This window comes from Malaclemys terrapin, chromosome 8 (genome assembly GCF_027887155.1).
Source record: "Malaclemys terrapin pileata isolate rMalTer1 chromosome 8, rMalTer1.hap1, whole genome shotgun sequence".
NCBI classification, from domain to species: domain Eukaryota; kingdom Metazoa; phylum Chordata; order Testudines; family Emydidae; genus Malaclemys; species Malaclemys terrapin.
This window is the reverse complement of record NC_071512.1, coordinates 85,470,384-85,482,828: the sequence shown is the minus strand read 5'-3', so window position 1 is coordinate 85,482,828 and position 12,445 is coordinate 85,470,384. Positions and strand designations below refer to the sequence as shown.

At 43.2% G+C, this 12,445-nt stretch overlaps 1 protein-coding gene across 2 annotated transcripts in view; it reads left to right on the top strand.

Moving 5' to 3' along the window:
- Nucleotides 1-3,614, top strand: part of DNAJB4 (DnaJ heat shock protein family (Hsp40) member B4) — a 40,910-nt gene extending 37,296 nt beyond the window's left edge. For both annotated transcript variants that reach the window (XM_054037755.1, XM_054037756.1), the window contains exon 4: nt 1,606-3,614. In XM_054037755.1, the coding sequence (XP_053893730.1) occupies nt 1,606-1,839 (234 nt within the window). In that variant the 3' untranslated portion in view covers nt 1,840-3,614. The remainder of the gene's footprint in view (nt 1-1,605) is intronic.
- Nucleotides 3,615-12,445: the final 8,831 nt, after the last annotated feature.

Genomic DNA, 12,445 nt, shown 5'->3' with positions numbered 1-12,445 from the left:
AAAACAAACAAACGTTTTAAATGCTTTTTCATGAGATGAATCACATAATACAAGAGGAAAAGCAGTATGTAATGACAGGATGGGTAATGTGGTTTCTGCACAAATATCATAATTCTGCTACTGAGTCCAAATAACACTGACTTTTGTCAGCACACATTAAGTACGCAGAGTAGGTGGAAAACAAAAGCAATCCTTGCAGGCCAGAAGTCCAGTGATAAATGTATAAATATTTAGATAAAACAGGAGATTAGTGGGAATTATCTCTGTTAAAAAACAAAGTGCTTAGTTTGTTTTTGTTTTTGCCAAGAAATTATATCTTGATGATATAGAGAAGGTAAATCCTTGGTTTGTATTTTAGTATTTGCTTTAATTTGAACATCACAAATGTGCATGTAAAAAGACACTTTGAAGATTGATAGCAGACTGAACAAATAATGGATTTTTTTTTTTGGTTTGGCGATCAAACCAAAAAATCCAGGAGGGAAGAGAAAATCCCATTTAATTTAAAACCAAAACCTTTTTTTTTTCTTTTTTCAAAATGTTCATTTTGAATTGACAAAAACATTCTGATCAATTCAAAACAAAATGTTTTGAGTCAGCCATTTCAGGTGGTTTTCCAACCCCACCTCCTCTGCTTTTTTTTTTTTTTTAGTTGGCCAAATTTGAATTCAAAATACCATTACAAAATGAAACATTTCAAATTGTTTGAGGGTTTTTTTCTTGGCCAAAACTATTAATTGAATTCAATCCAAATTTGCAAACTGTTTTGGGACACTGAAAAATGCATTTCTCCCTCCCCCTCACCCCCAAAATCTTAGCCAAAAATGTTTTGCCCAGCTCTATCAAAAAGATTCAATTTAAATGTCAGATACTACCCCTAAAATAATTTTAAAAAGCAAATTATGAGCAAAACAAGTGTTGCAAGAGTCTTTAAATAAATGTATACTCTATGTAACGCTAAGCCAGGGCCGGCTCCAGGCACCAGCTTAACAAGCAGGTGCTTGGGGCGGCCAAGGGAAAGGGGCGACACCTGCGGCAATTCGGGAGTGGCAGGTCCCTCGCTCCCTCTAGGAGCGAAGGACCTGCCGCTGAACTGCCGCTGCCGATCGCGGCTTTTTTTTGTTTTTTTTTGCTTGGGGCGGCAGAAATGCTGGAGCCGGCCCTGCGCTAAGCACAGTAGAGCTAGGACTCTGAATTTCTAATGACAGCAGAGATGCTGCTTGTTTGGTACAAATTCATGAGCAGAAGACAGTGAGAGTACTGAGCGCATTTGTTCTGGTTGTACCAATCACTGCGTTATCTGCTGAAGTTTAGGATGCGGCACCAGGGAGTAAACCCTTTCATGACTGCTTCAGATGTCATTCTAGGGCACTGATAACTGGTTTGATATTGGAGATACATTGGTAATAAAGCAAGCGTCCCCTTTTAAAGGGAGCAACATAAGTTATTGTCTTTCGGTTTTGACAGTTCTCTTCAGTTATGCAAAATAAACCATGTAGTCACAATATCAGCTTTTTCTAATTCTGTAATCTGAAAATTCAGATTTCAATACAAATAAGCTTTTGATGGTTGCCTCTTTCTCATGATATGAACTATTTGTTTTAGGCTTTATGTGGCAGCTCGGTCACCGTGCCAACAATAGAAGGAAGAACCATACCTATGACAATAAATGAGGTTGTAAAGCCTGGGATGAGGAGAAGAATTATAGGATATGGATTGCCATTTCCCAAAAATCCCGACCAACGTGGCGACTTAATTATAGAATTTGAAGTAAATTTCCCAGACAATATACCTCCAGCATCAAAAGAAGTACTTAGGAGAAATCTTCCTGTTTCATAAAGGAATGGTCTGTGTTAACACTGTTTCAGCAGGACACTGAAAATGCAGAAGACTGGCAAATTCATGCTGTAAAAGTGCAATCTATATCCATTTGTGGAATATTCATTTTCTTTTTGTGGGGTGGAGGGAGAGAATACTGTAATGCTGCATGAGAAGAGAATGGTTAAATACAAGTCACACGGGTGACTCTTGCAGTAAAACATACAGGGAAAACCACTCACTGTATATTACTTTAGATCTTCCTAATCAGAGAGTTTATTCAGTATTTTGCTTACCTGTAAAATGTAATCATTTTGCAAAAACTCAATGCACATATTTCTAATAAAGTACTTGAGCATCCAAGTACTTTATTTCATGTATCTCTAGATTATCTATGTGATGCTACCCACTAATATCAGAAATCAGAATTCATAGTAGAAATACGCTCATGTAATAGCCAGATATTTAAAGAGACTAAAGCATTAACTGACACCATTTAGATATGAAGGCCCACATGCTACCTTCCATTTCACAAAGCAAAGGCTAAATCTGTTTGTAGAGCTTCTGAACCCACAAAAGAGCGTGAGCCTGCTCCCAGCTGCCCCAGATTTTGTGAGGACTGCCCTGAAGCATTAGGGGAGAACACATGGCTCTGGGGAAAGGAGTACAGGTGTAGCCACTCTGTGACATGCTCCCTTCAGAAATCCACCTGGGGAATACTACTAATCGGTGGTAACACCCATTCCCTAGGGATGGATTTCAGGACAACATGGTATTTTGGCTCCAGAAGGAGCCATGCTGTCATGGCTACCCATGGTTGCCCATGGAACAGTGTAAATAAAGGCGCTTGGCTTACTCACACATTTCAAGATCATGCATATCTCAGGACATCTGTAGAGTTCAAGGGCTGAACCATCTACCACTTCCATAAGAGAGAAGGGACAAAGCCCAGCTCCCAGCTAAAGGATTCTGAGGAAACTTTTTGGGCCTGATCCAAAGCTCATTTAAGCCGATGGAAGTCTTTCCGTCAATTCAGTGAGCTTGGATAAGTTCCTTTGTGAATAGAAACATGAGTTACCTAGCCCTTAAGGTGAAAAAACATATGTAGGGGAAGGAGATAGCCCTCACTAATTGAGTCTAGTATTATAACATGCTATAGGGCTGGTTCCCTTGGTTGCAGTATGGTTTTGGTCATATAATTGCCTTGCAGACTTACTTTCATAACTTAGGTTTTAAAAACGTGCCACAGTGCTTTAATAATGACATTCTTAAGGGAAGATTTATTTTTCTTTATAAGAAGAAAATACTCTTGTTTGCAGTCATTCTTTTACCTGTGGAAATCTACTAGTTACCTGCTCTGGGTAATTTAGGTTATAACAGGGTGTTTAGCAACGTCAGATAAATGATTTTCTATAGAAGGGTGGATTATGAGAATTGGAGTTAATTTAGTTAGCCTTTTTTTAATGAGCCCTAGCACAGAAGAATCCCACTCCAATTTTTCAAAGGAACGCATTCCTACAAGATACTGTCAATTTTTTAACTACAGTTTCTCTTTCATACAGTTGACATGTTTGATAGTGTAAATCATATTCATTTGCAGTCCTGAACAAACAGGGAACCTGAACAGTAGCTGGAGTGATACTACAAAGGGAAAAAAAGTTTTAAAATTAACTACTACCTACTGCTTATGCCTATTGTTATCCATATTGTGTTTATGCATTTAAAAGATTTCCAGTTTCAGTATGTTCTGTATGGCATTTCTCATGTGTTTTTTAATAAACTTGTTTTTAACTTTTTTTTATTTTTTTGCCATAACCACATGCCATAAACTCTGTGAAGAGCAAATGAGGCTGAGCATTTGAAACCAAGTCTTGGATACCCATAATCTAAGTAGCTACAATACTTAGAATAACTGCAGATATTTTTCAATATCCAACTTCAGGTAAGAGTAGCAGGCCTGAATTAGTAGAATTCCATAGTAGTTGCTAATAGTGTATACTTACACATACAGAAAACTTAGTTCTTTTATTTCACCATTTCTGAATGTGGTGTAAAACTTAAAGTACAGAAAAAGCTGCCACATCATTTTGAAACATTTTACAGTTTTCTCTATGGAGGGAATATTTTTTTCACAGAATGCAGCCAGCCTGTGGAACACATTGCCACTACTATTGGTGAGGAGATGAGTTTAGCAGGATTCAAAAAGGAATTAGACACTTTGTATAGATAACAGATAAAACTTTCAAAAGTGCCTAAGGACTAGATATGTTAAGGGATTTAGGTGCCTAAACCAGCAGCCAGGTGCCTAATGGGATTTTCAAAAGCATCTAGATGCCTCACTCCCATTGAAATCAATAGGAGTCAGGCACCTGGGAACTCGTGAAAATTCTTCTCGGAACCTTGCTGCTGGTTTAGGTGCCTAAATCCTTTTTTAAAAATCTGGCGGAGTTCCATTTTTTTTTTCCAGAAGGGACTAAGGCCTAGTCTACACTAGAAAGTTAGATGGGTTTAACTGTGTCGGTCAGGGGTGTGAAAAGTTAAACCAACCTAAGTCCCTTTGTAGACAGCACTAGGTTGACAGAAGAATTCTACCATCTCTTGAGAAGGTGGATTACCTACATAAACCAATGGGAGGATTCTCCCTTTGGCATAGGTAGCATCTACGCTGAAGTGCTATAGTGGTGCAGCTATAAGTGTAAAGAAGCCCTTAGGTGCTTATATCTCATTGAAAGTCAATAGGACTTAGGGCCAGATTCCTAAAGGAATTTAGGCACTTAAAGAGGCAGATAGGTGCCTAATTCGACCATGCAGGTACCACTGAAATTTTCAAAGCCAAAGTTCGGGTGACTCCTCAAACACCCTCACCCAACTGCTCAAGTCCTTCAGGTGCCTACATTTCTGCGTAAGTGCTGCTGTGACCCTAAAGCTAACATGTTGCTTGGAGCCCTATCTCAAACCAAAGCTCTGGAGACCCTAAAACCGATTTTTAAAACTAGGTACAGAAACATCTATCTCGACAGCAGGGCCTGATCCCATAAGTGCACTTTGAGCACATCTAAGACCTAGTACCAGTCAGACCCTGCAGAAGGAGGGCCAGATGTAGGCTACCAATAGGTGGAGTGACAGCACCTGCACAAAGACAGCCAGGAGTTCAGGGTAATGTAGGGTGAGCGTGAGGGAGATACAGAGCTTGAGCTGGAGGTAGGTAGGTAGCCCATGCCTTAGAAGCTGAAAAAATCTCTAAGTAGCTGAGCTGGCTTAGGTACTGAAGTCTGGGAGAAGGTTCATGGCTGAAGATCCCTATCTCTAGCTTGTCAGCCACATGTACCAAGTGAGTGACTTAGATGCCTAAGCCCCTCTCCTAAGCTAGCCAGGAGTGAAATGGATAGGTGGCTCCCCACTACCAGCTGCCTAGCTTCTGACAACCCCTTTCATGGGGCTTGACTACATGGGGGTTTTAAACCAGATCAAATCAAGTTAATCCAGTTTGACCACATGTCCACACAATACAACCCATTACTTGCACTAAGTCCACATTTATTGGGAACTCTGGAATCCTCTTGCAAAGTGGACTAGGTTTGCTTATCAGAGGGTAAGCAGGAGGCTTCCAGAGAAGAGCTGCCCCTGAGCTAGGATCTTTTTGTGACTCAGGACTCTGATGACAGCCAACTGGAAAGCCAGCCCCAGTTCTGCCCTGATACAACAAACACTGATTTCTGTTCTGCTTCAGCTAAGCCCGACTCCTAGTAAAAACCTGGGCCAAGGCCAAAGAGTCAAATCTCCTGTAGGAGATGGCATGTAAGTATTTATTTTTAGAATTTATTATTGTTGCAGATGTGAGCTAGAAGGCCCCGTCTTTCCGGTCCGCCATTTTGCTTCAATATGGCGCAGTTGCAGTCTGTACCATTGGTCCTCTTCATCCTGTCCTGTGGTAGATATGAAAACCAAAAGCATTCATTTGTGCGAAATTCAACAGTTTATTGAAACAGTGCTTACAGGAAAATAAATTTGGTTAGTTTTCATGAGATATATCTGCCCATTGCATGCCCAGTCAAGGCACAAACAATACTGTTCCATGCTGAGGTACAAATGGCTGTAACTTTCATAGTATCTGACAATCACTGTAAGTTCCTACCTATTTTTCTCTTCACTTTCCCTGTGTCTGCAGGGGAGATATAGCAGAACTTAACACTGAAAAACAGCTTGATTTTGTTTCTCATGTTATAGGGATGCTCAGGCGGGCCACCCATCCCCCGTATAGCTTGTAAGTCCCGTCCACTCCTGCAGCGCTTCTTGGGGGACCATCCTGGTGAATAGAATAGCTTCACAACATATCTCCCTGATCTGCCCTTTGCCTTTTTGAATGAGACCATTTTCTGTCTCCTAGTGACCAGCCTCAGCGAAAGGTTATTGAGAGTGTGGACAGTCTAAAGGGAATGTAGAGGGAATTGCTATCCAGCTTGCCCCTTATTATCTCTGCCTTACACCTCTGACACCACAGTAGCACCTCCACCTCACAAACAAAGATGAAAAAAGAAACCTGAAACATATAGCATCAACCACCCCCCATCCCTGACAGCATGAATGCAAATACAGTAGACTGAAATCAAGGCTGGCTCCAGGGTTTTTGCCCCAAGCAGCAGAAAAAAATAAAATAAAATAAAAGCCGCGATCGCGATCTGCGGCGGCAATTCAGCGGGAGGTCCTTCGCTCCGAGTGGGAGTGAGGGACCATCCGCCGAATTGCCGCCGAATAGCTGGACCTGCCACCCCTCTCTGGAGTGGCTGCCCCAAGCACCTGCTTGGCAAGATGGTGCCTGGAGCCGGCCCTGACTGAAATCCAAATGCACCTGGCACCTTCCATACACACAGACCCCTGACTGTCTCTGAAGTTCCTGCAAGAATGGGAAGAGTTTCAGGGAGGTAAGGTCACATATACATAATACTAAAAGCAATCATGACTTGTCTGGGATGTGAACTATAAACAATTTCTTTTTTTCCCTTAGTCTCACCTCAGCACCAGTAACAGCCAGACCATCAAGGACAGGGACTCTATCTACTGCTGACAGGCTGGGCAACCTGAGGGGGAGATAAAGGAAGATTCAGGACAAACTGTTTTCAGAACCTATGGCATTCATAGCGAAAAACCTGGCTGGCTCAGAGGAAGACCCAGAGGGAGAAAGAAATGCAGCTCTCCCAGGAGATGGTGACATTGACCAAGGACAGCATGGCTGTGGCCAAAGATAGCATCACCATAGTGAAGGAGAGCATGGAAAAAGGCAGATGTAGTGAGAGGGAACTCATTGGGATGGAGAAATGAATGAGGTGCAAGAGATCAGGTTCTGGAGACTGGGAAAAATCTGTAATAGAGAGAGAGAGAGTGAGTGTGTGTGTGTGTGTGTGTGTGTGTGAAAGACAAGGAAAAGCAGAAACGCACTTAGTTTTATCCAGGTATAATTCTCCACTCGTACCTCTTGTTAAAGTCTTGCAAGGCAAAGCCCTACTTTCATAGATTTCACAAGATTTGTCAGAGCAGGGCTCCTCTTTTGTTGACCTTTGATTTAAACCAGTGGTCTCAAACTCAATTTAACTTAGAGCCAGTGCCAGTCCTCGAATCCTCCCAGAGTTCCAATAATGTCACTGAAGATGGTGTTCAGAAAAGAAAACGTTCATATTGTATTTTTTATTTCGAATTTCTTATAAATAATAAAATTGTCATACAACATTATGCAATTCTTTGCCTGCCAGAGAGCTTTTAGTGTTTGCCAGAACCTGGCAACGCTTCAGTTCTGTCAGTTTGTTGATGTTTGGCCTCAGTGACTGAGCAGTTGAAATCTTCAGGATTGCAGCAAGGTGTGCATCAGTTTGTGTTTGGTATTTTGACTTGTTTATATTCATTGTCAGGGCTGGCGCAACCCATTAGGCGACCTAGGCAGTCGCCTAGGGCACTACAATTTGGGGGGCGGCAACCGCGGTGTTTTTTCGGCGGTGGGACCTTCTGTCGCCTCTGTGGGGGGCGGCATTTCAGGGTGGGACCTTCCACTGCCTCGGGCGTCAGAAAAGCTGGCGGCGCTCCTGTTCATTGTGGAAAAAAGTGTTGCTGCCTCCATGGCTGACTCTGCCCGGCCACTAGTGATGGTATCTCTGTCCCTCTCCCCCAGCCAATGGGAGCTGCGGGGGGCTGCGCCTGCACCAGACATTGCCAGCAGCGTGTCTGCCTGTGTCTTTCCTCAGTAGGCTGCAGTCCGGGCCATCCTTACCCATACGCAAAGTACACAGCTGTATAGGGCACCAGAAAACTTGGGGTACCAAATTTCCTGGTGCCCTGCGCAGCTGCGTGCTGCTCCAGCCCCTGCTCTGGCTCTTCCCTATGGCCCCCGCCCCAGCTCTGCCCCAGCCTTGCCTCCTCCTGCCCTTGGTCCGCCCCAGCCCCACCCCCACTCCACCCCTTCCCCAAAGCCCTGCCCCTTCCCTGCCCAAGCCCCGCCTCTTCCCGCCCCTGCTCCGCCCCCGCTCCCCTGAAGAGTGCAGCAGGGCCGGACCTGCACTCACCGGTGGTGAGAATTGCAGGGAGCCGGCCCCAGCCGCGCTGCCGGTAAGTGCTGGGAGGTGTTTCCCCTCTGCCCCCCAAGCCAGCCGCCCCCCCACCCCAGCGGAGGCGTGGGGCCCCACACCCCCATGGGGGGGGCTGTGTAGGGCCCCAGAATAGCTAGGGACGGACCTGGCCGCAGTGGGGAGGTTCTCGGGCTGCAGATGGCCCGCAGGCCGGAACTTTGAGACCCCTGATTTAAACTTTTGGTGCTCATAAAGTACAAACAACTTCCCCCCTCACCTCAGTCAGTAAGAGGTAAGGATAAAAGTGAGTTCCAATGGAGTCCAGCTAATTCCTTATAAAATATTACTTTACAAAAATTCCACCCCATTAAAAAACCCAAACATCCCAATGTCTGGAAATTAATTGTTAAAAGATCTAGATTATTCTCCACAATCATTTAATCCTTCTCCACTTCATCCCACCTGATTTACATCACACCTCACACTTTATAACTTTGCCAACTTAACATTTGCAACAGTGTATGCAAAGATGAAAATAAATCTCCAGGGGCCAGTTTCTGCTAGCTTTTCACATGTATTGAGCAGTACTTTATTTTTCAAGTACAGTAACTCCTCACTTAACGTTGTAGTTATGTTTCTGAAAAATGCAACTTTAAGCAAAACGATGTTAAGCGAATCCAATTTCCCCATAAGAATTAAAGTAAATGGGGGGGGATTAGGTTCCAGGGAATTTTTTTTGGGGGGGCCAGACAAAAGACATTATATAAATTTTAAACAATTTTAAACAAGCAATTTAATACAGGTATTAAACAGGCTGGCAGCCCCCCTATCAGCTCCCCTACGCCCCCCCCTCACCTCCCACCCGCTGGTGGACCCTCCAGATCAGCGCCTTCCCCCTGCTCCCCCCGCCTCCTGCCTGCTGCAATCAGCTCTCTTGTGGCATTCAGGAAGCTGGGAGGAGGAGCGAGGACCTGCCGCGCAGCCTCCTCCCTCCCTCCCCTGCCTCCTGAACGCCGCAAACCAGCTGATTGCCGTGTAGAAGTTCCAGCTCAGACTTCAGTCCAAGCTCCGGGACCCTCCCACCTCACAGAGTCCTAGAGCCCGGGTACCAGGGCAAGCCCAAATGTCTACACCACAATTAAAGAGCTTTGCAGGCCCAGTGCCACGAGCCTGAATCAGCTGGCATGGGCAAGCCGTGTGGTTTTAATTGCAGAGTAGACATACCCTTAGTGTTAGCCAGTTGCAGCTATGTTCCAGAGCAGCAACCTGACATCCTTTTGCATGTGTAGAGCACCGTTCCTTTGATATTAGATGCACTCATTCCCCTCCTATTGGCATTCCTCCTTCTGCCTGTGACAAAGCTGTGATACAAGCACCTCTAGGTCATTGCTTTCTTGCTCCCCCAGTATTTTCAAGGTTTCCCAATAATTGCCTCTCTCTCACCTTTCCACCATATCTCTTTGTGCACACTCATCATGACCGTGATTCATTTCATTTACTTTTGTCTTCAGTGCATGTCCTGGTTGCATATTCAAGGCTGCTCCTTTGAAGCCCAGGGCCTCCAAGTTGTAGTATTCCTGAATGGAGCTTGAAGGGTTATAGGGATGGACAGGTGTCAGGGAAAGCCTGAAGAAGAGTGGGGGGGTGGGAGGGGGCTGGAGTGAGAATGTTTGAATAAGGAGGGAACTCTAGAGAGGAACTGCCAGACACATCCAAGGCCACACATGCAAAATTTATCAAACAGCATTGCCAAATCATGAGCAGTGCATGCACATCACTCAAGTGATTTGGGAATGGTGTAGAAAAGGGCAGAAGGTTCCTATCAATTACAACAATAGAACAGCTAATTATCAGCCTATAACTGGACTCAACTGAATTTTTCTAATTATTTCTCGTTCCAAATTCTTAAATTATAATTTGTTATAGAAAGTGTATTTTTATACAGAACAAGGAGGAGAATGTGAAATTATGGAAAGGGAAGGAGGATTAGTGTAATGGAAGGAGGAGAGCAGTGGAAGAGAATTTAGTTAATGTGCTAAATTTTGTGGTAATACAGTGCTTAGACATCCCTTGTATAGGATCTCAAGTATTAAAAAATGGACTAAAGAAAGGGATGTTTAATAATCAATGTAATTTCAAGGTTCCCTAGCTTCAGACTGTCATAGTGGTTCAGATAAAAAAAATATAAAAAGGAATCCAAACTATTTTTGTTTTTAAAAAAATCAGCTTTAATTAGAAAGAAGAAAGGAAAAGAAGTGTCTGCCTCTGCACTTTCTGGTTTCAGTCAGGACTGGAAAGAGAAGTATCAAAATAGAGCTCTTGATTTATCTTGTGGTATTTTTGATTACTGGGAAGTACTAGAAAATTAATGAGAGCACTTAGTTTTGAAATCAAAAGTTTCAAGAATATATAGTGTACAGCTTGCTGAATGCTTATTTGAACAGAATCTCCAATGAAATGTATTACATACTAGTCAGGTAGGATCCAAATTGTTTCACTTTTTAAAAATCTGATAGAGTTGAATCTTTTCATTTTATAGTGTGTCAAAAATGCAAATTGCTCAGGGACAAATTGGCCCCTATATGGGTTATTCCCCTGCAAGGGAGTGGAAACGCCATGAGATATGAGTTGTAAAGTGTGATGTTGGCATACCAGGTGCCAGCTCATTCTAAAGTACCCATGTCTCATTTGAATACTGACAAATACATAGCTGAAATAAGTCTGGCTCACCTGTGTGTTAGTATTGTTAAAATTGGTACTAGAATTATGTGTTTTAACTTTCTGGAATGGTTGTAAGTTGCTACATGCATTAATCTCACAACATCTGTATGCCATATTATAAAGTAATATTTGAGTGTTTTCACTGTAAGCTTCTGTAACTGGATATCATTAGACAGGAGAGAGACATTAACTAGTGTAAAGTGCTGATCTCCAGCATAAGGTGTTAAGTATCAGGGGGTAGCCGTGTTAGTCTGTAACTACAAAAACAACAAGGAGTCTGGTGGCACCTTAAAGATTAACAGATTTATTTGGGCATAAGGTGTTGACAGGGAAGGCCCATCCACACCAGACAGACTAGAGTGGAACATTAAAGAGGACAAAAGACTTTGTTGTTTACTCACCTCCGCCCATGAAGATGAGTCCTGCAAGTGATTTTCTCCAATCAGCTGAGTCTGTAGCTCAAAGCAGAATGGCAGAAGGGAATAAAACCCCCCAAAAAGGAGGGTTTTTATGTTGCTTCAACTCTGGGGGACAAGGATTACTTGGTATAAGAAAAAGATCTCCAGTGCTTAGCCCTAAAGGACATATAGAGCTTGCTTATTATAGAAGCTTCTATTACTTTTTGAAACTTCAGACTGGAACTCATTTATGTGTATATACATTTACCTGCTTTAAACCTTGTAAATAACTCTTATTTCCTTTTCCTAGTTAATAAATCTTTAGTTAGTTTATTATAGAATTGGTTACAAGTGTTAGCTCTCACACAAAAGACAAGTTACAACTGACCTGTGGTAAGTGACCAGTCCTTTGGGACTGGGAGTAACCTGAACATTGCTGTGATCTTTGGTGTAAGGGACCATCTATCACAAATGTAGGCTCACCTGGGTGGCAAGAGAGATCAGGATATCCAAGGGGACTGTTTGTGACTCCATTTTAAGGCTGTTAGTGCTTGAGGAGTTTACACTTAATTGGTTGGTGAAATCTAAGTCTATAGAACTCTCAACCAATTTGGGGTTTGTGCCCTGCTTCTTAACAGTCTGCCCTAAGGTTGGCACTCCCATTTTTGAGCCATTGCAGGACAGCCCAGCACGGAGTTTCTGACTGAGCATGCCATCGGGGATTGTTGTTTGTCCCCATGGAACTGGCAAAGGATTTAGCACCAACAATATGTATCTCTTCTAAGATCTGCTACCTCTGGATGTCATCTGTATAGAGATCCTGTGTAACCACTTCCTTATGTGCACCTGGCTATGGGTGCTGCCACTTCCCAGTTATCCTGTTTTCCCTCAGGGGTGGGGAGGCAGGTGGTTACTGAGTGCTGGGGGAACTGGTGTAAGCTAATGCTGCCTCTC